The 23,992-nt window shown below is 49.7% G+C and overlaps 8 protein-coding genes across 8 annotated transcripts; 4 read left to right on the top strand and 4 right to left on the bottom strand.

Annotated features, from left to right (window-relative positions):
- Positions 1-917: 917 nt before the first annotated feature.
- Positions 918-3,164, bottom strand: GGI43DRAFT_385676 (major facilitator superfamily domain-containing protein; the record flags this gene model as incomplete). The annotated part of the gene is made up of 6 exons (XM_083203684.1): positions 918-1,078; positions 1,155-1,224; positions 1,296-1,332; positions 1,530-2,058; positions 2,191-2,693; positions 2,857-3,164. 6 exons carry the CDS (start codon positions 3,162-3,164, stop codon positions 918-920), a joined length of 1,608 nt encoding a protein of 535 aa, XP_083058553.1.
- Positions 3,165-4,532: 1,368 nt separating this feature from the next.
- On the bottom strand, positions 4,533-7,353 carry GGI43DRAFT_410114 (glycoside hydrolase superfamily). The gene is made up of 2 exons (XM_083206590.1): positions 6,451-7,353; positions 4,533-6,383 (listed from the first exon to the last, which is right to left on the bottom strand). Exons 1-2 carry the CDS (start codon positions 7,148-7,150, stop codon positions 4,813-4,815), a joined length of 2,271 nt encoding a protein of 756 aa, XP_083058552.1. The 5' UTR covers positions 7,151-7,353; the 3' UTR covers positions 4,533-4,812.
- A 1,369-nt stretch (positions 7,354-8,722) lies between these two features.
- Positions 8,723-10,662, top strand: GGI43DRAFT_105869 (thiamine diphosphate-binding protein). Its single transcript, XM_083198836.1, has 2 exons — positions 8,723-10,088; positions 10,147-10,662. The coding sequence occupies exons 1-2, from the start codon at positions 8,909-8,911 to the stop codon at positions 10,182-10,184; spliced, it is 1,218 nt and encodes a 405-aa protein (XP_083058551.1). The 5' UTR covers positions 8,723-8,908; the 3' UTR covers positions 10,185-10,662.
- On the top strand, positions 10,463-12,060 carry GGI43DRAFT_105840 (F-actin-capping protein subunit alpha). The gene is made up of 7 exons (XM_083198835.1): positions 10,463-10,793; positions 10,857-10,875; positions 10,938-11,050; positions 11,118-11,207; positions 11,265-11,317; positions 11,378-11,515; positions 11,586-12,060. Exons 1-7 carry the CDS (start codon positions 10,740-10,742, stop codon positions 11,932-11,934), a joined length of 816 nt encoding a protein of 271 aa, XP_083058550.1. The 5' UTR covers positions 10,463-10,739; the 3' UTR covers positions 11,935-12,060.
- Positions 12,061-13,441: 1,381 nt separating this feature from the next.
- GGI43DRAFT_410100 (cytochrome b5-like heme/steroid binding domain-containing protein) lies at positions 13,442-14,648 on the top strand. The gene is made up of 3 exons (XM_083206589.1): positions 13,442-13,712; positions 13,846-13,972; positions 14,048-14,648. Exons 1-3 carry the CDS (start codon positions 13,600-13,602, stop codon positions 14,216-14,218), a joined length of 411 nt encoding a protein of 136 aa, XP_083058549.1. The 5' UTR covers positions 13,442-13,599; the 3' UTR covers positions 14,219-14,648.
- Positions 14,649-16,422, top strand: GGI43DRAFT_410099 (transcription factor TFIIE subunit TFA2). The gene has a single exon (XM_083206588.1). The coding sequence runs from the start codon at positions 15,017-15,019 to the stop codon at positions 15,917-15,919; it is 903 nt and encodes a 300-aa protein (XP_083058548.1). The 5' UTR covers positions 14,649-15,016; the 3' UTR covers positions 15,920-16,422.
- A 20-nt stretch (positions 16,423-16,442) lies between these two features.
- Positions 16,443-18,414, bottom strand: GGI43DRAFT_105816 (thioredoxin-like protein). Its single transcript, XM_083198834.1, has 2 exons — positions 17,580-18,414; positions 16,443-17,231 (listed from the first exon to the last, which is right to left on the bottom strand). Exons 1-2 carry the CDS (start codon positions 17,965-17,967, stop codon positions 16,741-16,743), a joined length of 879 nt encoding a protein of 292 aa, XP_083058547.1. The 5' UTR covers positions 17,968-18,414; the 3' UTR covers positions 16,443-16,740.
- Positions 18,415-21,486: 3,072 nt separating this feature from the next.
- GGI43DRAFT_105798 (C2H2-type zinc finger protein) lies at positions 21,487-23,783 on the bottom strand. The gene is made up of 3 exons (XM_083198833.1): positions 22,730-23,783; positions 22,524-22,663; positions 21,487-22,446 (listed from the first exon to the last, which is right to left on the bottom strand). Exons 1-3 carry the CDS (start codon positions 23,220-23,222, stop codon positions 21,721-21,723), a joined length of 1,359 nt encoding a protein of 452 aa, XP_083058546.1. The 5' UTR covers positions 23,223-23,783; the 3' UTR covers positions 21,487-21,720.
- Positions 23,784-23,992: the final 209 nt, after the last annotated feature.

Below are 23,992 nucleotides of genomic sequence, written 5' to 3'. Positions count from 1 at the left end.
ACGCGACTCACACGGGAGCGCCTCTATTGGTTCCTTAATTTCAGCTCGCATCCTGCCGTGCCTTGGGCTGTCAAATCAGGGCCCGGCGCTGAAAACCAGTGACTGAACACCGAATACAGCAAAAATGCACTGGTGATCATTTCATACATGGACTCCCTTGATTATTTTGTTGGAAACTAATCCTTGTATATACTTTCTGACTCAGATAGCTGAGCTGTGCTTCTCCGTAAAAGAAAAAAAGGGCTGATATTCACCGGTGCTCTTCCAAAGCAGGGGTTTCCCAACTTTTCCAGCTCTACGTCTCAGCTTGACCACTTCCTCTCTAGCAGCCACGCAAAAACCGGTGACAGAGGTGCATATCTTGGCAAGCCTCGTCCGTCTCTGCATATACCATACCCCTCTCTCGTCTTCCAAATCGATATGTCGGCGTTAACTCAAAAAGTAGCTGGCTTCTGCTTTCACTCTACCTGCAGAGACGGCTCCCTGCAGACGCCCGTTGACTCGCATCCCTGTCCCAAGAAGTTCGGTGTGATGCATGTTGTAAATCTTTCCATTTTTGGCTCTTTTATTATAATACCTTATGCTGGTACTTGCTTTTATTGTCTATTATAGTGGCATCCGTCATTTTCGCTCATCATATGCTGCAGCCTCGAGTTTCCAGCCGAGGCCTGGTGTATTATCCGACAATCAAAAGTCCCAAAAAGGCATCTCTTCTTGTTCTTTTCTCTTTTCTCTTTTTATCGCTCCCTCTTATCCCATACGCCCAAAGAAATGCCCAATAATTACTCCTAGTTTACTAGTATTACCATCCAATAATATTAGGGTGTATCGTCTCGTACACCTCCCACACCTTTTATTCGTGTTTCATCCAAATGCTCTCTAAATAGCAATAGGCCGTGTAAATGCTGTTTTGCCCCTCATGACTTGGCATATCGGCTCTTGTTTCTAATCGTCTTGCCGTACTTGAAAAAGATGTACGGGAACGGTATCATGGCCACGGTCAGAAACGCCAGCAGAGACGACGCCCACTGGTCTCCGAGCCTATGGTACATTTGTGCTCCGAAAAGAGGGAACACAGCTGCAGGTCTAAGAGTTAGCCATCACGCTACAGCCTTGATTACATGGGTTGACAGCTCATCCAGCTCTTGGCTTACCTGCAAATGAACAGCGCACAAATGTGTTGGCGGCGAGGGCACTGGCGGCATACGCAGGATATGCGTCGACCTAAGAAGCCTGTTAGTATACTCCTAGATTGGAAAGGCAACAACATGACATTTCATGCGGCAAAGACTCACCAAGAAAGTAAAAACGCCAGAGAAGACGAGCATGTTTCTGTAATTTACTCACAGTCAGCCACCAAGATACGTGCCAATAGAAACAAATACAATACTGCTCCAAAGGGAAACGAAACAAAGAAGCACTGCCGCCAAGGACGGGGTAAGGTAAGGGGGTGTTAAAACAAACAACAGAATGCCACTATTCGCACGCTGTGTCACCGTGGCTTAAAACAACACGCAGATACCACTCACCCTACTCCAAATATGGCCGATCCAATGATGGGCACGATCCAGTGCACAGAGGGGTACGACGTCCACGCAAACATGAAGATGCCAATAGACACCAGGAAGGACCCCACGATAGCTGGAGGCAGCCGAAACTCGGGCTCGCTACTACCTGGCACGCCAGTCTCCTGCGACAGCTTCTCAATAAGCTTGTTGCGGATTCGGTGCCACACCGGGTCCGTCATCATGCCGATGATCATGCCCAGCCCGAGGCCTACAAAGGTCAAGCCGACCTGCCATTCTTCCAAGCCATGGTGAGTGCCAAAGACGATGGGGAAGGCCCCGAAGAAGATGTATAGGATGCCAAGCAAGATGGCGCAGAAAATATCGAGGAAGAGGCAGATGGGCTCAAACATGAGCAGCTGAAAGGGCCGCTGCAGGGAGATGAATACAGCTTTGACGACTGACTTTTGCACCTTTTCTGTAGGAGCATGCCATCGGTCGTCACCGGTCTCCTTTCGGATTTTGCGGGCCTTGTTTCTGAGCAATATCGAATCTATAGTTTTCACAAGTAACTCTTATGTTAGAAACACTATACTATTTGCTCACTTGTGTGATATTTGCCTCTTTTCATCACATCATCTTACAGGCAAAGCAGGGAGGAAGAGGGTGGAGGGGGCCAGCTTACGAAATGTCTCAGGCACAAGCAACACGATAGCAACCCACATGACGCCGGCCCAGATGATCAGCACATAGTACGTCCACCGCCAGGACGTGAATTGGTTGATGAAACCGCCCAAAATAGGTCCTACGCTGGGCCCAATAAACGGCGCAATGGTGAAGGCGGCCATGGGCAGCTGCAGGTCTTCCTTTGCAAACATGTCGCCCACCGTGCCTCCAGAGACGGTCAGAAAGGCGCTCCCCGCCAAGCCGTCCAGGAAACGGGTGACAATCATCGTCGCCACGTTCTTGGCGACCGTCTGGGGAATCAGCCAGATCACGTACATGGTCCAGGAGACCAGGTAGATGGGGCGGCGGCCGAAGAACTCGCTGAGGGGGCCGAGAAACATGGGGCCGAAGGCGATGCCAAGGATGAAGAACGAGAGGCCGAGGATGGAAACCTCTCGAGAATTGTGGAATTCAGCCTCCATCTGTGCGTAAGTCATCGTGTATATTGAGCTGGCGCATGTTCTATACGGAGCGCAAAAAGATGCATGTTAGCCAGTCAAATCTCTTGCCGCAAGTGAGACAACTATTACGGCCCACGCCACATTCCTGTTCCACCACAGCTTTTGTCTCTCTTCTTCTGTCGGTTTTGTCTCAATCAACCAAGCCAATCAAAGAAATCACTTACACTGTAAGACTTCCCGCCGCAACGATAAACACAATCAACCACTTGCGTGCTTTGTTGAAGCTCCTTGGATTCAACGAGTCAGCATCGCCACCGTCCCAGTCAACTTCGTACGGATCCTTTTCCGTCTGCCCTGCTTCCAAGGCCTTTTCGTTGTTCTGTTCATGCGACACGCCATAGCCGTTTTGCGATACCACTCGGCCCACGTGTCTCATGGAATCTCTGTTTGAACGAGTGTTTTGCAGATCCAGCCCAGCGTCGTCGTCCCCTTCTGGGCTGGGAGTGTCGTAGGCCTTTTCGCGGTCCGCCATATTGGACCCGAGGGTCGATGCTGTGTCTACGTCTGGTTCCGCCATCGATTCTCGAATTGCTGGCGCTGAATTGGGGTGGTGTTTGGCTTTGAGCTCAGGTTAGGTGAGGCAGAGCTCAGTTTGTGCGTTTTTGGGGGATTAGTGAATGAATGAGTGTCAATGCCTAAGCAAAGAGAGAAATTGAGAATTGCAGTGGATCAAGCAAGCGTGCAAGATGATATATAAATAATATGCTTATATGCTTAAAGAAAACAAGGTGACGCTGGTGATGGAGACGCTGGATGCCACGCGCATTATCAATCAGGAGCTGACGTGACGGTGAAGCATTTATTATCAATTATAGCAAATGGTTCACGATAAGCCTGGCTCCATCCAACAGTCCATGACAATGATGTATTTGGATAAAGTCTCGCCCGAAGCTCGTCGGAGAAAAGAATGAGAATGACCCTCTCAATCACACAGCACCAGCGACGATTCCATAGTTTTTTTACCAATCACCTCCCGTCCATAGCAAACCGGGCAATAATTTTCTTAATCAGCTCTCCCCATCGGTCGGGGAAACAAAGGCGAAAGGCGAGGTCAAGCAGGCAAAATAGACCTACTACTAATGGTTATTCCCGTAAGCGTCCTGCGCAATCCAGACACGCTAAACCCTTCCCTGCGATGCTCGGCGGGAAAAGATCCTCTAAAAGATGCGTTTTTGTGCAGGAGTAGGGAAATGGTGCTCTTTGTCATCGATACGGTACATTCCGTCACATCTCACCAAATCCCCGAAAACGAGGTGGGCCGTTTATCGGCGATCCCAGAGGCAGCGTCACGGTGCTTCTACGGCCATGAATTCGGTTGAATTCGAGTTCGAATTCTCGATTCTCTTCGCTTGCTTCGCTCTCTTTTTCATTCCCGTCTTCCTTCGCTTTCGCTTTCTTTTACTTTAGCGTAAATGCGTAGTTCTAGCTCAGCGTGAATCATGTACTCTCCCATTGCTCCACGTGGAGACTCTTATATGTCAGTAGGGAATTAGTAATAGGAGAAGCCAAGGCTTATAGGGCGTGCTATACACGTAGAGAAGCTTTCAACCTCTAATTTTTAACGGACGACGGTGCTTGAATCGGCGACAGTTTAACGGCGCGAGTGCCGAGCGTCTTATTGTCGCCGGGAGGGCGAGGCCACGGGCATTGCGGGTATTGCGGCCAATCTTTGAGTTCCTAGAAAACCAAGGGGATAAGCTCTTTTCTGATTTAATGTTGACGCCGGCAGTGCTAAACGCCTATACGCGGACGGACATATGTTGGACTGACTCAGTTAGCAGCAACGGACCTACGACTAAAGACTTGGAATAAGACGAAACAGTCGGATTTATTTCAGCAGTTGGTTACAATAGCATAGTATTTCATATTCAGCCAGGAACCTATATACATAAACAGCAAGCAATCCATCATCGTATTCCAATCATCAACTCCTTCTCATCCGCGTCGTCTCTATCATCAGTTCATCACCCGATATCGCTATACAAACTCTAACAACAAGACCAAAGCTCCATCAACGCCAACCGTCTTCTAGGATATCAACAAACAGTCTATAAACCAAAGCTAACAACAGGGTATACTTTCAAAGCTATTCACAGTTCCCTACCTCCAAAAACTCCCATTCAATAATACTCTGGTAATCCGCTCTTTGAAAAATCAGGCACGTCTGTATCACAGTTAAAGTCCCTGTCCCACGCCTTCTGCGGCAGCACTCCGGCCTGCATCCCGGCCTTGTAGCTCCACTGCGGCGAGCTCTCCGTCTGCCACGTCCAGTACCACCAGCCCAGCCCCTTTTCAAAGCTGTACATCTGCGCCTCCGCAAACATCGACAGGAACTGCTTGTACTCGGAGCTCCATTTGCTCGGGTCCGCGTTGGCCTGGTCGCATGAACACTGGCTATTCTTGGTCGGACAGTCTGGCGTCAGGATTGCCGTGCTCGCGTTGCCCGTGTTGAGCGTGCCCTCCCAGCGGTTGCCCTGACCGACGTTTGTGACATACTGCGCGCAGTCTGTGTCTGCCTGCGACCATTCGGCAAACTGCGTAGGCCCGTAGCCTGTGCTTGTGTCCTGGCTCTGCAGGGCTTGCTGCGTCCATCCTTGGCATGCATATTGTACCTTTTTCTGGTGCGTAAAGTCGATCTGGTTCTGGTTGAAAATTACGTATTGGTGGACATCGAGGACCAGGCCATCGTAGCCCTGCATCAGGCCTTGCCAGTTGTTTAAACCCATAAAGCCGTCACCAAAGATGACCAGCCCGTTGTAACCGTTCTTGCGAACCATTTTGAAGGCTGTCTCCGTCCAATTGACAACGGCACTGGCCTTGAGGAAGGTCATTCGCGGCTCGTTGGCCAGGCCATAGTGTGTGATTATGTTCTTATATCTGTCCTGAGCGAAGAACTGAGAGAGACTGTTGTGAATATCGAGTGATCGCTGTGCGTTTAGATCCCCGTTGGTGCCATTGAGCCAGCCGATCGAGCCCTGTCTGCCGCTATGGTTCCATCCGTTTTGGCTCCCTGGCAAGCCGTGCAAGTCAAGATTGACCCGGAGGCCATACTTTCTCGCCCATTCGATACCGCGTAAAAGATATCGCCATGAGGTTCGGTAGATGTACTGGTCGCCGTCATAGACCTCAACGGCCCAATATGAGAACGGGATCCGGACGTGATCCAAGCCAGCGTTGGCAATGTCTTGGAATGTGCTCTCAGTAACAAACGTGTTATAGTGGTCTTCTATTGTGCTTGCGGCCTGGGATCCAAGATGCACGATTAGTGTCCACTCATCTACCACCCCAGCGCTGAGAGGATAGTTGAAGAGGGATGGTGTGATGAAAGGCTCAATAGATAGCCATCCTCCCAAATTCACACCTCTGGCGGGAGTCTTTGAGTAATTTCCCCACGGCTTATCCAGAGCAGGCACTTTATCGTTTGCCTGTGCGGAATCATCCCACTTTGAGTCAAGACCCATGATAGGAAGACCTCCAACCATCTCATCCGTAAACGTAGTATTGAAATCCTCTGTGCTCGCCCAAGTGGTAGGGTCCAGATATGTGTTGATCCACTTGGACGGTACGTCGCTGTTGCTCGCACTAGGCCCAGAGGAGTTGCTGCTGCTTCCAGAATTGTGTTTTGAGCCGACAACTGCTGCCACGATGATGATGATTAGAAGAATAACAGCACAGATGCCTCCGACGATCCCTAGAAACACGCTGTTAGCGAGTGCTCGGTATGATAGTAGGAATCAAGAGCCAAGTCTGCCACCTACACTTCTTTCTCTTGGACCATGTTTTCTTCTTCTTCTTCTTCTTCTCCGGTTGACTATACAAGTCTTCCTTTCTTAAGCTCTCATAACTGCCGTCTCGGGAATCGTTTCCCTTCCCCCAACCTCCAAAGCCAAATGTCCATCCTTTAGATCTCCCCTCCTCCATTACTGCACCGCTAACAACTCTGGATTTCTTCTTCTGCCGGCCGGGTTTATGGTATTTCTTTGGTATTATCACGGGTTCCGTCTCTGGATCTGGACTCAGCGACCTATCTCTTGCTCTTGTCCCCCGCTGTTCTCGTTCTCGTTCTCGCTGTCTTTCTCGTTCCCATTCCATCTCCCGTTCCCTGTCTCGATCTCTTTCTGCCTCTCTTTCTCGTCGCCGTTCTCGTTCCCGCCGCTGCTGTCTCTCCATGCGCTCTCGAGCTCTGTCATCGTGCCCTTCTCCACGCTCTCGATCCCGTTTTCTCCGCTCTCGATCGGCCTGTCTTTGTTGTCTCACATTATCCTGGTTTAGTTGCGCCAGCGCCCCCGCCGAGAGCGACTGTGATCTGCTACGTCTGTCGCCTCTTCCTTCATCAGCGCTGCTCGCCCCTCTCCTTGTTCGCGACTCTTTTTTCCGCGGCCGGTCTCTTCTGGACGATTCGCCGCGTGCGCTGCGGTTGCGGCTGCGGTGCGCACGTGGTACTTCGGTGTCGCTCATCGTGATGTTTTGACCGAGCTACGGCTCGCGAGGTTGTAGGACGCAAAACACATTAATCGCTATGGATTAAGCGCCCCATAAGAATTAAATAAATAACACGAAAAGCATTTGAACATCTACAAGCCACAAAACACTGGCATTATGACCCGTGTTAACCGATATCCACGTCACTGATTTGGGTTTGCGGTCAGCCTGCCAAGTTTAGCGGTTTGTTGGCGGGGCAACGGTCCACAATTCGGACACTCGGCCGGGAGGGCGGCACCAGGCACGGAAGCGGCGCGCCGGCCCAAAGAGGTGCAAAAATTTATAAATAAACATCTGCAGCATTGATTGAGTGCAGCGGCCGCTTCTAACTCTGAAGAGTAATTCGATAATGCCATGTAATATCTTTTGGGCGTGTGCGCAATGTTGAAAGTTAATAATAGCCGTCTACTACTACGATGAATACTGCGTTTGTTGTGTTGACTATGGAGGAGCCCACTATTGCCTTGGCTTTGCAAGGAACAGTCTTGGCAAAACAGTGATACGAGTATCTGCCAAGTTGTAAACAAAGCAATCATACGCTGGCATAGCCCCTCGTATAATCTTGCTAAGAGTAAAAATAGTCATCCTCACCTATAGGTAGGTTTTGTGAGGAACCGATTTCTTGAAGTCTTTCAATACGAGAGTGCATAATTTTATTTACCGGGTAACATATCAGAATTTACTAGGCAATTGAAGAATTTGAGTAGTATTAATCTCATTTTAACCTTTTCATCAAAGTAATAGGCAAAAAAAAAAGGCGTCTCCTACCGTCCGTAAATAGATACAAGATAATGGCAAGGGTATGCATTGGTCGAAATATATAGAGATATGTATGAAAATGTAGAAGTACCTGGATATATACTGCGTATTTTGCCCTCTGTGTATAGCGTGATATGCACTTTCGCATGCCAAGGGGATTTCTTGTAACGGTTTCTACAAGAGGTATGCCTTCAGACAACTTCTCTAGCGAGATTTTCACACCTCTAACAGGCTCACAGCAGAACAAAAAAAAAGTCATTATTCGCACAGTCACTAGAAAACGAAGTGGCGCGATATCGTAGGCTTGCCTCCCGTAATGAAGAACTCATGGTGCTTTAAACCAGCGGCCGGTGCATCCAGCCCTTGTGGCTTCTATATTAAACAAAATTGAGCTTCGGGGAGGATTAAAAATGCTGTGAAGGCAGCAGCCAAATGGTGCTTTGAACTAGCGACCGGTGCACCCAGCCCTTGCGGCTTATAGGTCTCCCGCAGCATTTACAGCATTTTTAGTTCCTCCTCGAAGCTCACTTATATGGGCAAGAATAACACCTAATGCAGCCCTTTGCAGCTCATGTTAAAATAAAAGTGAGCCTCTGGGGAGATTAAAAATGCTGTGAATTTCCTAGCGTCGCTTTTAAGGACACAGCTTCCATATTCCTGAGCCTCTGGGGGTTAAAATGGCTGTGAAAGACATTGAAATACTAGGCGCGAGATGAAAGGTGACTGCCCTGGCTGCTCAGCTTGATTACATAATGCCGATACGCCATACTTTCCCCATACTTGCCCTGTCTCGACGCTACTAGCATTTTGCCGGCTCCAACCCCGCGACAGGCCGCAGCAAACCGAGCGCCTTGCCATTGTCCGTCTAAACCGACGACGACCGATGATAATTGCTTGGTCCCGGGCAGCGCAATGCCTTTTGTCCCGTATCCCTTCACTCTTCTCTAATCCTCGCGCAGAGCAGCAGAAAAATCAATGTCCAGGCCAGCCATGAAGCGTCAGGCCGTTCGTCACTTGCAGGGAGCGCTGGCGCATCCTCGAGCTCCTCGATCAATACCTTTGAACCTGGCACGATGCTATTCCACACACCCGCCGAATGCGAAGCTGAACCTGCCAATTGATTATTCGACAACTCCCCTGCTGGCTCACACATCAGAAGCCGCGAAGAGGAACAAGGAGATCCCATCCGATGTCCTCCATGGCGCGACCAAGAAGATGAACCTCTTCCAGGCCATCAACGACGCCCTGAACACCGCCTTATTAGAGGATGAGACGGTTTCCGTATTTGGCGAAGACGTTGCTTTTGGTGGTGTCTTTAGATGTACCATGAAGCTGGCCGAAACACACGGAGCTGATAGGGTATTCAACACACCGCTGACGGAGCAGGGCATTCTGGGCTTTGCCGTTGGCATGGCCGTTGAAGGAATGCGGCCCGTTGCTGAGATCCAATTCGCCGACTACGTCTTCCCTGCCTTTGACCAGATTGTCAATGAGGCAGCAAAGAAGCGATACTACGAGGGCACCAACGGACGAAGCGCTGGAGGCATGACGGTGCGCATGCCCTGCGGAACCGTCGGCCACGGTGGATTGTACCACTCTCAGTCGCCAGAGGCCTTGTTTACCCACATTCCTGGATTTAGAGTAATTATGCCTCGATCACCTTTACAAGCCAAGGGATTATTATTAGCTGCCATCCGAAGCAACGACCCTTGCATCTTCATGGAGCCCAAGATCTTGTACCGAGCAGCAGTGGAAGAGGTCCCCGTGGCAGCTTACGAACTGCCCCTATCCAAAGCAGAAATCCTGAAAGAGGGCAAGGATGTCACAATAATCTCATACGGCCAGCCGCTATATAACTGCATGTCAGCAATCAAGCAGGCCGAGCAGGATCTGGGCGTCTCTATCGAGCTGATTGATCTGCGGACCATCTACCCCTGGGACAAGAAGACTGTCTTTGAGAGTGTGAAAAAGACTGGAAGAGTTTTGGTCGTTCACGAGTCCATGGTGAACGCCGGTGTTGGTGCTGAGGTGGCTGCGGCCATTCAAGAGAACCCCGACACCTTTAACAGGCTGGAAGCTCCTGTGAACCGCGTTGCCGGATGGAGTATCCACAACCCGTTGATGTTTGAGAAGTTCCACGTTCCGGATGTTGCAAGTGAGCATTATTCTCTTTGAACTAAGAGAGAGTTGATTACTAACAGGTTGCTTTCTAGGAATTTACGATAGTATTAAAAAGACAGTGCAGTACTAAGAAAGGGGTGAGCGAGCAACGTATATTTATGTATGAATGGCCTAGAGATTTCTTTCTAGCATAGTGTGAATAATAGAAATAAAGTGCTATACGGTTAAATCATCTATTTGGCCAGTAGATTAATCAAGCTGCTGTGAAGACTATCCCTTGAGCTTTGTATTCCGTAGTGCGTCCAAAGACTGGCGGTTGATCTCAATGTTCGCCATTCCCATAAGACAGACAAAGCTTGTGCAAAGCTTAACGGCATATTTACTCAATTGAATGACCCGCACTCAACTTATTTTCCCTTGCTCACCTACCACTAGAAATACATCGATATTGGTAACATGGTACGTTTCATCCAGTAAACGACTCCCGCGGCGGCCACGTACCCCGCTAGCGACTTGATATGGAGACAGGCTGCCCCTCGTGCTTTGGCGCCCCGCCCAAAGCTGCCTCAACTCCTAATAGACCTCCCCTGTATGCGGTGTACGTCAACGCTCCCTAAAATCGCTGGTTGTTTCCCGAGATCGCTGGTCTGAGCCCGTTCGCCAGATATAGAGGTAAAAATACAGAATGTCACACATCGAGACCGTTTCTGCCTTTGTGGAGGGAGCCCCTCCTGGAGAGGTAAAGCTGCGCCTTATCCCGCCTACCCACGCGTCATAGCTAACTTCTGATCCTGCTCCATAGCTCGCAGATGTCGTTGCCGGTACGAAGAAGACCGATTTAAACTGAGAGATACCAAATCACCATTAACGCGCGAACCTACAGACATCAAGGCCCTGACCGGCGAGCCCAACATTGTTGCGGAGCTGACACCAGCGTTTGAGAAGTACAACGAAGAGCAATTTATCACACTGAAGCTGCCGGGAAGCAGCCAGCCGGTACGACCGAGGAGAAATGGAAGACTATACGTCACAAGGATAAAAGGTGGCTAACTTGCTGGAAAAGGTCTTGATCAGCTCACACAATTCTCTGGGCGATGGACGATACTACGATGTCGAGAGCTCCTCTAGCTTCGAGGTTGACCATGTGTCCCAGGCATGTTGCAAGACGAACAACTATAGTAGAGGGGCACGGGCTAATTGGGAATGATAGAAAGCCAGTGCAGTGCAGAGCCATGTCTTGGAAGGACCCCAATCAGACCTGGTGTGAGTTGTCAACGACGAATCGACAAAGGCATGATCCGAGGTCAGCTAACGGCGTGACAGCAAATCAACCCTGAAGAGCTTAGATGCCTATGTGAAAGAGCACTTCCCCAACGCTGCTCTTGGTGTATACCCGATCGAATCCGACTCCAAGATTGCCATTATTGTTGTTGCAAACAAGTACAGCCCTAACAACTTCTGGTACGGGGACACCCTCAGTGACATCACAGCAACTACGCGAAAAGTATGGATACTGACAACCCTCCCACAGGAATGGTCGATGGAGATCACTATACATTTTCGACCCAAGCTCCGGAAGCCTCGAGGGCTCGATCAAGGTTGACGTGCACTACTACGAAGATGGCAACGTGCGATTGCTCACCAACAAGCCTACACACGCATCCATCTCCTCTGGCACTGGCGCGGGCATTGCCAAGGAAATTGCATCGACGGAAAAGAAGTACCAAGAGGATCTTAACAAGAGCTTTGTGAGCCTGAGCGAGGGCGCTTTCAAGGGCCTGCGACGACAACTGCCAGTAACGAGACAAAAGATTGAGTGGGACCGCGTGACCGGTTACCGCTTGGGACAGGATATTGGAGGTGGTAGCTCAAAGCGATGATAAAGTTGTTTGTTTAAGTGTTTTTCAGCCATTTTTCAGGCCATTTAAGAAGACGAGGCTCCAAGATAAAGATGTAGCATTGATTGATTAATAGAGATGCAAGAATGATATGAGCAATGAACTGAGAGTATCCTCTGCTAGCTGTATCCGGCTTACCTTACCTTGCACATGCTGCCACTTTACCCCCTGCACATTACCTAAACTACAAAGTAGTTTTACGAGAGATTGTTCCTCTATCTTCCGTCTGACTGCATGGAATATCCGTGGAGTGAGTACCTTTTGTCACTCAGGACATGCTACAAATGTTCCCTGATTGGTAGAATGGCCAAGGCAAGACAATTGTTAGTCCGGAGTATTATTTTAGACAAAGCACTGTTGGAGGATTGGAGGAATGCGGGAGGCAATTTCTGGGGTAGACAGCGGCCCCATTTCCGAGGTTATCGGAATCAGGAATCGGCATATATATGAAAACGACTAGAAGAAGGCTATCGCAGATCTATATAGAAAACAGAGGAAGAATAGAAAAGAAGACAGCAGAAAAAAAAAAAATGGCTTGAACGGAGAGTCGCTAGCCGTGGACAAGTCCCGGCGGCGGGAGAGGGGGAGGGGGAAGGGCCGGACGCTAAGATGAGCCCACTTGCGACTTTTGGGATATGGGTGTGAATGGATTAGATTAGACTGCGAGGCGTTTCTGATTGTATTAGTATCCTGGTTATCATGTGCCTCTCGGTGACAATACGTAGCCCGAGGCTGAGATCAAGTTGCGGAGTGCTTGGTGCCGCAGAGGCCCTTGCTGTAGGGAGAAAGAAACATTAAATTGGAGCAGATCTGTCTTGATGAAGTCATTTCCCGGTATATGTCTGTCTCAGCTGGAAGCCTTTACGTTTATTCGTTATGTATTACCTGGGGATGGTTGTAATATTGTTTCATCCTAGTAGATTGGATAGAAACAGGGCCGTGTAAGTGGAAATGCACAGGGTACATGTATCCATCTATTACTACTACTTGTAGTAGAAGACACCGTAGTCCTAGTACTACCCAATTTGTTGATATCAAAATGCTGTGGTGTGCCCTCCCACTCACACACGCATCTTGCGGAGTGTCCGTCCTTGATCAAAGTGCCGTGTGTGGCTTATCAAGGGCCAAATGTCAATAAAGGAAGCTGTATTCGGCAGAACTGGTGGTCACAATAACAACCTTTGAACCTTGGAGTTGACCCGTGCTGAACCGTTGAGCTAGCAGCGCGAGGAAAATCAGTCGACGGCCCTCGCATGAGGCGAATCAGAGCAGCGCAGGCGGTAATTTTACAGCCGCTGATTGGCGGCGCCGACCCCTGCGGACCCAACGGATTTGCTGCTTCCGATGGCGCCAGGCTAGCAGGACGAGAAGGCTAGTTGGCATTTTTGGAGCGACGCCATGGGCAATGCCAATTTGTCGTGGTACCTTTTCGTACTCGCATCGGCGCTTTCTTCCTCTTCTTTATTTTTCCCACCGTCCCTTTTATTGACCGACTTTGCTAATTCCAGTCTCCTTCGAGGTGCTTTTTCCTTCCTTCCTTTTCCCTCTTGCATATCGATTCTTGTCGCGCGCAGTCCTTCTCTTTACCTTTACTCTCTCCTAATACAAGAAATAGAAAAAAAGCACTTTGCTTCCAATCCGCCCATCATGTCTAAGGAGTACACCTACCAGGATGTTGCTGAGCACAACACCAAGAAGGACATCTTCGTCGTGATCCACGACAAGGTCTACGACTGCAGCAAGTTCATCGACGAGCACCCGTACGTTCTACCTGCCTTTCCTGCCAATGCGTCGACCGCTATACCCCTCCTTTTTCTTGGGCCCCTCAGGGAGGAGGGGGGGAATAGGGATGCGAATCTCGGAGAAATAACCAATTGCTGACTTTGTTTCCAGTGGTGGTGAGGAGGTTCTGCTCGATGTTGCCGGTCAGGATGCCACCGAGGCTTTCGAGGATGTCGGCCACAGCGACGAGGCCCGCGAGACTCTCGAGGCCCTGCACGTTGGCGATCTGAAGCGCCAGGTATGCGCCACCTACTCCTATTCGCGACACATGTGAAAAAAAAAAAAAAATCGCCCGCTAACAATTTCTCTCCAGCCTGGCGACCCTGTCCCCAAAGCCCACACCAACTCTTACCCTGCCAACAACGGCTCCACCACCACTGGTGGCGGCTTCGGCATCTACAGCGTTGTCGCCATTGGTGGTCTCCTCGCCTATCTCGCCTTCCAGTACCTCCAGGCTGAGGCCGAGACCAAGCAGGCCGTCTAAACGCATCGCACCCTATATATGATATGAACTCAACCCACGTTTACGGGATATAGATTAAGCGGAGGGGAGAAAATTTGACGACAAGTGTACGGGCTAGCGTTCCAGTGCATATGCTAAAAGGGGGACAAGAAATGATACAGCTGAGGGGAGATTATTTGTGCCATCTTGGTATTCTTTTCAACCACGCAAATGTCTTAAGGAGAACGGATCTGGGATTTTTTTAATAAGCGTGGCAAGTATAGATGGCGTAGTGTCTACTGTTTTCAGGCACTAGACAATTAGGAGTCATTGTTACGGGAAATAGATGATGCCTTTTGAAGGAAATATACAGGGCTAGATATCTATGATAATCAATTTTCGATTGCCAATGCGCGCATATTCACATTCAGATTCAAACGCACGCCCATCAGGTAGATTGGCGAAATGCGGGGGAAACAGATCAGGGACGGCGACGTGCCTCGGGATTGGCATTGAAGACGTCATATAAAGGCATTGATACTGTAGTGACAAGCCTATGCCGAGTACGAGCATCGGATGAAACCCCTGGTCTCGTGTCTGTGCTTGCGTGGCATTCTCAACACTTTTGGCGGAAAAAGGCCAGGCCACAACCTTACTCATGCTTTCAGAAGCACCAGCCACAATGCGCCACACTATGCCGGCTTTCCCTTCAGCCTCGCTCGCCGTGTCGGAACAACCTCTATACCTTCAAACCTTGTCCATCAACCATCACACTCCCTCTTTTCTCTTTCTCAGCCTCTACGATACTGCAGTCGCTGCTAGGCTCATTCTGCCAACACAATGTCTTCGTATCTAGAGAAGCAGTCCTCCGTCTTCAGAGGCAGTCTCGCCTCGGCCGCGTCCAAGCTTTCAAACCCATCTAGCCTCAAGGCCGCGACCGCCGCATCTCTCGCTCCGCCATCGCCATCACCCTCGGCCGCCTCAGATAGCAATACACCGACGTCGAAAAGGAAGCGAGATGTAGCGCCGGACGTGCCGTTCTCGCAGCCGCAGCTGACGGGCTATGGCGCCGAGGTGAAGACGCAGATGACGTTTGCGGTGGACTACCTGAAGAAGAAGGGCGATGCCAAGACCATCACGGACATCATCGACCACTTGAGTCTGAGAAACTACACGGAGGAGCACAAGAAGGAGCTGATGGAGGGGTTGAGAGGACATCCGAGAGTGGAATGGAAGCCGGATCCCAGTCTGAGCGAGCAGACGTGGAAGACGGGCACGTACAAGCACCGGCCCATCATCCCGGGAGTCAGGGACGCCACGTCACTGCTGGCGCATCTGCAGCGCAAGACGGACGCCTCGGGCGTGTCAGTGAAAGACCTTAAAGACGGCTGGCCCGACTGCGAGGACACGCTGGCGAAGCTGGAGAAGGAGCACAAGGTGCTGGTCGTGCGCACCAAGAAGGACAACTTCCCGCGGTACGTCTGGGCCGACGACGCGTCACTGCACAACTCTGTCGAGCCCGAGTTCCAAGCCATGTGGCGCCGCGTGCAGCTACCCAGCCTGGACGAGATGCACCGCAAGCTGGTGAGCGTGGGACAGAAGCCGACGAGCGACGACCCGCGCAAGGCAGCAGTGACAACGAAGCCCAAGCAGCAGAAGAAGAGGGCCGGCAAGCGCATCGGCAAGGCGACGAACACGCACATGACGCATTTGCTCAACGACTACAGCGGAATGAGGCGGTGATTTCGGTTCGACAGAGTTGTAGGAAGCAGTGCGTGTGGGTGTACATGATGCGTATGGGGGATCAGCGAAAAGAACATAATTACGGGGCACTCGGCGAAATGCTTTTCTTTTACTTTCCTTGTGCTCTTTTTGATTTTGGCCATTTGTTTCACCTGATTATTTCAAAGAATGAAAAGGAAAAAGAGGGAACAAAAAAAAAAAGATTGCAGAAAATTGGCTTTTTTATTTCGCGAAACGGCTGGCTGGACTGCCGGGCAAAGGGAGGTTCAATAGACGACGGAGTTTTATGGAGTTTTATTGCGCTGGGCATATTTGTTGTTTTTGCTTGCTTTTTAATAATTTGACGAAAGACAAAAGAAACAAACCCGATTTGGAATCGAAAACGCCTTTTGAGAATGCATGAGAAGGCGCTGGGGAATAATACATACATACAGATTATACATACCTTTCTATTAGTTCTTTAAGATAGAGCAATGAAATACAGATTATTCTTTTTTTACGAATTCACTTTACATATATATGGTACTAGAAATTCCTTCTCTTATTTTGTGAACTGCATTTATATCAATAAGGAAAACCAAATTGGTCAAGATTAACAAATTCCTAAACCGCTGCCATGCCATAGAATAGTATACGCCTTTAGAACTCCATCCTGCGTGTGAATACCTATTTGTATATATCGCCCCTCAAAAAAACACCCACCATAAACCACCCAAAACCAAAAACACCTTGTACAAAGAGAAAATATGTTCAACGGAGGATATCAAGCGGGACATATGTACCAGAAAAAGGGGAAAAGAGGAAACAGGAGAAAACAAGATTCACAGACCCTCGCCTGCAAGCCGGATCTTCTCAAACAAGCTCTCAAAGACATGGCTCTCCTGATACCCTCCCACCTTGTACCGGTCCTGCACCATCACGCACGGCACGGCCTCGACGCCCATGGCATCCCTCGCTGCCTGGGCCACCGCATCAACTCTTCTACCCGCCTCCTCATCCTCCAGCCCTGCTCTCACCACCGCCTCGGGAATGCCGGCGGCCACACCCACAGTGACCAGCCAGGCCTCGTCGCTGAGGTCGCGCCCGTCCTCAAAATGGCCCTGAAACAGCTGCTCCACGACGCCAGATTGTCCCGCGGGGCCGAGCTCGCGCAGGGCAACGGCGCTGAGGCGGTGCGCGGTGCGGGTGTTGCCGGTGACGCCGCGGATGGAGAAGGCAATGTCGTGCTTTGCGCCGGCGACTTGAATGCGGGAGAGGAAGTTTGGGTTGAGGGATTCGAGGCGGTCGTAGATGCCGCGCTTTTCGACGCCGTCTGAAGGATTTGTGTCAGTATGCTTTTTTTTTTTAAACGTTTCAGGTGTGTTTTGCTGAAGTGGTTTCTTATTGGAGGGGAAGAGCGAATGTAGTATTGCCTAAATGAAATGCATATGCGGGTATGAGCCGCATTGCATGTGATAGTTGATAGTGGTGGAGTTGGGATGGGCTGTGATGAGGTCATGATGCTTCATGTCGATGTGATGTGTAATGAAATTTGGAGTGTGTTTAGGTAAGAATGAGTGCCGTGTGCATAAATTCATGCATGCATGCACTCATCCACAGCTTCACAGCATCTCAAAATGAGAAAAGAACTGAGAGTAAATGAAAACTGGGAAAAACTTACGCTTCGCCATCGTCGGTGCAATGTAATAGGGCCTAAACATGGCCTCGAAGCGCACCTCGGGGTGCTCCTCTCGGTAGCGCTGCATCAGCGCCTCCAGGCTGTGCTTCTCGATGAAACACCACGGGCACAGCAGATCCATGTAAATCTCCAGCCGGATCAGCCCTCCGGCGCCGCGGCTCGTGGCCAGGCCCGCCGCCATCTTCTCGCGTCGCAGCGCCGCCGCGGTTGGTTTCCTGCTGGCCGACGGCAGCGGCTGTCGCTCGTGGTGGTGGTGGTGACGGTGGTGGTGATGCTGCCGAGAGTCGTCGGTGATGTGGAAGTGGTGGGTTTGCTGTCGTTGCTGCTGCTGCGGTGGGAGGCTGATGTATGGCGATGCTGCAGCACTCATTGTTGAATTTGATAAGAATGATAATTTGTCAAAAAAGCTCAAGTTTTTTTTTTTTTCTGTTCGCTTTTTGAGCCACGGATTTTAGTTCCTCTTTCCGAATGGCTTCCTCGGTATGCTGCCTTGTCAAGCTCGGTTGCGGTAAACTAGTAATAAAAAGACCACTTCTTTTCTCTCTTTTGGGTATAATACGCTGTTGAAAAAAAAAAAAAGAGAAAGAGAAAGAAAAGAAAAGAGTCAAAAACTCAAAGGAGTGCTGAGAAATAGAAGCGAGGAAAAAGGAGTGAATTAGAAATCCAACAAACTCCTTCGTTCCTTAGTCCCACCGACTCCAGGTATGGGTTGATGGTTTGATTCTTATACTATGTCCCTGTTTTGAACTTGCGACACACTGGCACGGCCCGCAAGCCTCGGCTCACCCGCTGGGTTCCCTTGGTCAGTTCTTTTTAATCTTTGGAATTGGCCGTTTGATTCCTCTTGTGTATTGCGTATTCCAAAGTAAAAAAGATAAGTAGGAGACAAAAGAAGCGCAACGGGCGCGATCCGCCAAAAAGATTTCAAATAGCCCAACGAGCAGTGGAAGCGAGGCTTCTGGGGGTGGTCCGAAGGATTCCTAAATAAGATTCCCTAAATAAGGAAATGAACCAAGCCTAAAAAGTAGTCCCGGGAACACGGAGCATTAATCTGGAGGCCTATAGGCTTTGGCTCGTATAAGGCGAAGCGACGGAGAATATTCGTGGATTATTCTCTTTTGGCGAAATAGCCGAAGAGATTGCTGTGAATATATTTCCAATAATACGAAATACGGATGGGAAAGAGGGAAAAAAAGGAGTTGTGGACAGATCAAGAGAGATCAAGAGAGAACAAGGGCAGAAGAGAGGAATCGCAAAATTAAAAAGGAAGAGAAGGAAGAGGCGCAACTCGGGGCCAGGCCGGGAGGGATTTGGCCGAGCTTGGTCTATTCCAGCTGAATCGTGACACTAGCTTGATTTGATTAATGATTAGAATCTCTCCGGCCATACAGAAACCTTGGGTGACTTTGACAGCAAGCCTATGCGTGTTCCTCCAACAACTAGTCGTCTTTTGCATTACCACCATCTATTTAATTTGCATCATCTGTTCTATCGCCTCTTGAAGCCCAGAATAAGCCGGGAAAAGGAGACCAGATTGCCGAATGTCACCTCGGGACTCGGGTTATTCTACGCTGTTCTAGGCAGCGGCTTAATGCGATTCCCGAACCAGAAACACTACAACAAAACTCTATCTCATCTATATGGAAGGCGAGAGAAGCGACGACGACGACGAGAGTCAGAGAGGCAGAAAAGGGTAACAAACAAGACGTGATTGTTGCGGAGTTTGGGACGAAAGCCACTACGCTTGTTGAATAGTAATCGTGGATTACTGATCGGATCGCCGCTATTTTCTTCTTCAGTGCTAGCAACTCCCTTTCGCACGAATCGGTGCGTGATACGGCCGAAACGGGCATTAGGTGTCCCTAGTGGAATCTTTTGCTTCTTATGGTTATGAGTGTGATTTGATTCATAGTCCACAAGAGAGGAGAAAAAGTATCTTGTTGACATAATTGCATGTCACAGATAGACTTTTGCCCCAGGCCCCGGTGTTTAACGGGAGGTTCCGCCTCAGGCATTTTCTGTATATTCTAATCATGGTAATCAAAATTACTTCAATAGGGCCCTTTTTTCTTCTTCCCGCTGTCAGTATTAAAGTTTTTTTCTTCACTTGATCAGCTTACATAACTCTCTCAGCTTTCTTCACTTGGATACCTGCACTTACCGTTTTGAATCTGATTCTTGATTTAAACCATCCCCCCTTGCCCATCTGTCATCGAACCAATGCATGCAGCTAGGCTGATGCTACCTGGGCAATGCAGGGAGTTCATCAGGGACAAGTCAAAAGGGAAACAGTAGCGGCAAGGAGAGAGGGCTGAACTGTGACCCTGGTCTTCAATACGATCCTGGACGGAGCTGACCCGATCCCTAACTTCAGCTGTGTCCATGTAGAGCCTGTCACCTTGTCTTGATTGCAGATTTGCAAAGCTCCCTAATTTCAAAAGTAGTTGCCAGCATCTTCAGCTCGGAACTTTGACGTAACGCTGCGTGCTTCGTAGTTCAGCTCATCAGTCTGACGGAAAAATTACCAAATTTGCTATTATTAACGGCTCTCTAGTAATCTACCCGCGACACTCCCCGATCTCCGCCACTAACAAAATAAAGTGCGTACGAGTAATCAATAGTTGCGCAATACGGTCTCGGAAGTCGGTACCGAGCCTCTCTTCTCTGCTACGTTCGTATTGTGACAATAAAGGTGTAAGTGCCGGTCAGGCATACCTATATCATGGAATGTCTGAAACATTCCCTCTCCCCGAGATATCATCAAGGAGAAACCCTACGTCTGTTTACCTATCTGGAAAAATTAGCATCTACTCTGTAGAATCGGGACCCATACCGGATGACACTACTACTTGAGGAAAAATAAACAATACTGGGGATAGATTGAACGGATACTACATCATCTCGTAGCAGATAGACAATGATTACAAAATAGCCTCGAAAATAGCAGCCCCAGATACACTCGGAAAAAGTTGCCCCAGACCCATTTCCATAAAGTCGTCGAATGGGAGAGATTCTTGGCCACAATGAGGCGCCCGAATAGTCCCGTCTTGGGAAAGCGTCTTTTTTGTTCTTCTTTGCCCATAAGTCCTTGCCTAGTCGTATGATATTAGTTCCTCTGGGATGACTACTAATCAAAAAATATTGGCGGCAAAGGACTTTTCCACGATCCGTTCATGTTGCCTATTTCTCTTCTTCCTCTTCATCCGGCCTCCTCCTCTTTTTGCCTCACGTTTTATTAATCTTTATCCGTTCAGGTCATTCACTCTTTTAAAACCATTCAGGCCGTCTCAGTGCCCGGTTGATAGATGTCATCGCCACAAACTCAAAGTCTACGGAGCATTTGATCACAAAACAAAAGAAGACGGCAAGGAAAGGACAAAGGTGTCACACACATCGTCACAATGAATCAATTGCGTATTCGTAATGTATATCCGTACAATTTCTCGCGAAAGGGTGCGCCTGTATATGCGCCCTGGTCTAAATAATGTGCCAACAGCCAAAGGAAAAATGTGTCATCGAGGAGTGGTGTAGAGCCCTCCCTCCGTCTATAGGTTATTCCGTTTTCCAGCCCAGTGCTGAAATGCCGTCCCAAAAACAGGGGTGGGCGAGCGAATCGGTGTCCTTTCCTGCCCCCCTTTATATAAACTCCAGCCATTCTTCCCCTAACCTCCCTTTGCGTCGTGTTAATGAAAACGCTTGGTCCATAATCATCAAGTTTCCGGTCCGCCAGTCTATCGCCCAAAGTCTATATGAGATAACAAAGAAAAAGAAAAAAAGATAGGAAAACGAGAAAACAAGGAAATGTGATGGGAAATAGGACAAGAGGGTTTATAGAGCAGACCAGTAGCGTATCTGCAAGCTGGTCTCTGCTCCAGTAAGCAAGGAAAAGATAACGAGTCATACGCGTGGTTGATGTCAAAATTAGGGAAGTAATTATGGCGATGTGCAATGAATATGCACCAGATTTTCTCGGTGGCGTTCGGGCCCCGAGTTGAGTGTTCTTCTGGCCTGGGGGTAGACAGAAGACAGGAAGGAAAAGACAAAAAACATGAATGTCAAAGTCATGAGTGTGAAGAACGTCAGACTAAAGCTCACTGTGCCTTCCTCAGCGGCAATGATCCAATTACATGTGTACCAGGCCAGGCTCGGTACTTTGCGGTCGTCGCATCTGTTGCGGAGCGCCGTAGTACATCTGGCCCATTGAGGGATTGGGGGGGTAGCCATCAGGGTCGGGATAGACGTAGCTTCCGCCGTTATGAGATGGGGAAGAAGAATGAGGGGATTGCCAGCCAAGTTGTGACGCCATGTGAGGACTGCCAACTGCGCTTCCGGAGGCACCGGTGTGCTGCTCCAAGCTGGGTTCCAAGGTGGGTGGAGGGCCGTAGCCAGTAGGGTGCGAGGTCGGTCGGATACCGCTGTTGTAGCTGGTAGCCGAGTTGGTCGAAGTTGGGCTCCCCACGCGCAAATGAGGAGGAAGAGTGCCGCCCTGCGTCATGTACTGAGTAAAGTCCGCCTGGTGTCGGCTGAGGCCGTTGGCTCCAGAGAGGTCCATGGCAGGAGACATCATGGCGTGCTGGTTAGGCGATGGTGTTGTCAAAGGAGAGCCTTGATTGGACATGTGGTCGCCGTCGGAGCGAGCCTGGCTTCCGTTCTTAACCCTGGAAGCTGCAAGTGCCGCCGCGGTAGCCGCCGCTGCCTCTTCGATAGTACCGGTGTGCTGGTTCTGATGACGTGTGAGGGTGGTGCGCCTCGTAAAGGTCTTTTGGCAATCAGCGTAAGGGCACTTGTAAGGACGAGTTCCCGAATGAGTTCTTCGGTGTCGAGCCAGGGAGCTGCTGTCGCTGAATAGCTACATCATCGCAAGTTAGTTTTCTCCTGAGACAAAAAAAAAACCAGAGCGTAAAGTCTAGTAACTGGATAGCTTACCTTGGCACATGTCTCACAACGATGCGGCTTCTCACCGGTATGCACTCTCTGGTGAACGGTAAGAGCGGATCTTTGGATGAATCCCTTGTGGCATTTGGGATAGTCGCAAACGTGAGGTCTAACTCCAGTGTGAATACGCTCTGTGCAAATGCTTGTGTTAAAAAGACGGTCTCATATGTATTAATCGCACTCCTCGCTAGACTTACCATGGCGCGCGAGGTCGCTTCTTCTAGCGAAACCTTTACCGCAGGTACTACAGGGGTATGCTTTGACAGGTGCTGTGGGAGCCTGCTGTTGCTGGGGCTGCTGAGGCATGTGATGCATAGCCATGCTTGGCACACTTCCCATCCCAGACATATCTGCAAAGCCACCCATCTGCATGGCATTGTGCATATGATTTTGCATCTGCATAGGATTCTGAATGGCAGTTGGCGAAGGATAGGCGCGAGGCAGGCTGTGGGCGGAGTAAGAAGAATGCTCAGACATGTGCGGTGATCCTGATCGATCCAGCGTAGACTCATGTTTGACGAGGCCGAGGTGGTGATGCTGCTGGTGGTGATCGGGCATGCTTCCACCAAGTCCGTGTGCCATGGCGCCTCCTTTGTTGTTCAGCATGTTTGTGATGTCCATGACCTCAGGCGATGCCGAAGACATGACGGTATTCGGCCTTGCGGACGAAGAGAGCGTATGAGGTAACATGTTATAGAGGGCCAACGGGCGCTGTAGGAGAGCCAGCTTGAATGACTATGGAGTTTTCGGTTAGTGATGGACTCAATAGTGCGATGAACATGGCTTGTGTATGCAAATGCCTGGTATCATCGCCAGCCAGCCATGTGAAGCCATCGCGGAGACTTTATCCGCCACCAGATCAACTTGGGCAGGAGTTGGGGGTTTCCAAAAGCTTGGGCCACACACCAAGACTCCCAGCCGACATTTAATCTATTCGGTAACGATGATCCGGGGAGGAAAAAGTAAGAAGGAGGAAAAGCAATATTTACAACATACCTTTAGAGGTGACGATTAGATATGGGAACAAATTAGTTTTCCAACAAAAGGAGAGAAAAATCTTTCTTTCCTTCTGTCCCACCGTTGCACTCGGGCTGTCGCTTCCAGTTTGGGATGGCTGAAATGGGGGCCGTTTTTTGAATGGGCTGCGAACCGTACTGTCACACGTTTTGCACGGTTATGCGAGTTGATGCCGGAAGCCAAGCTTGTTCGCGGAGAGCTTTGCAATGACTTGGAGTGAGTTGCCAGCGCGGGGCAGTCGCAGGATATATGTATGCAAGGGCCCGCAAGGTAGAGGACAATACAGCACAGGCGACTAGGTATACCAAGGCGCAAGAGATGCCAGGTAGTATTTGGGCAGGGGAGAAACGAGATCCGGCACGTTTCTTCAAATCGTAAGACGAGTTCGCAGGCGAGACGGATAGACCGATGTGTTTGCAGATGAAGAGCCGCTAAATTTGATA

Source organism: Trichoderma evansii, assembly GCF_050947405.1.
Source record: "Trichoderma evansii strain SZMC 28006 chromosome Unknown GGI43scaffold_16, whole genome shotgun sequence".
In the NCBI taxonomy this organism is placed as follows: Eukaryota; Fungi; Ascomycota; class Sordariomycetes; order Hypocreales; family Hypocreaceae; genus Trichoderma; species Trichoderma evansii.
This window is presented reverse-complemented; position numbering and strand designations above follow the sequence as displayed.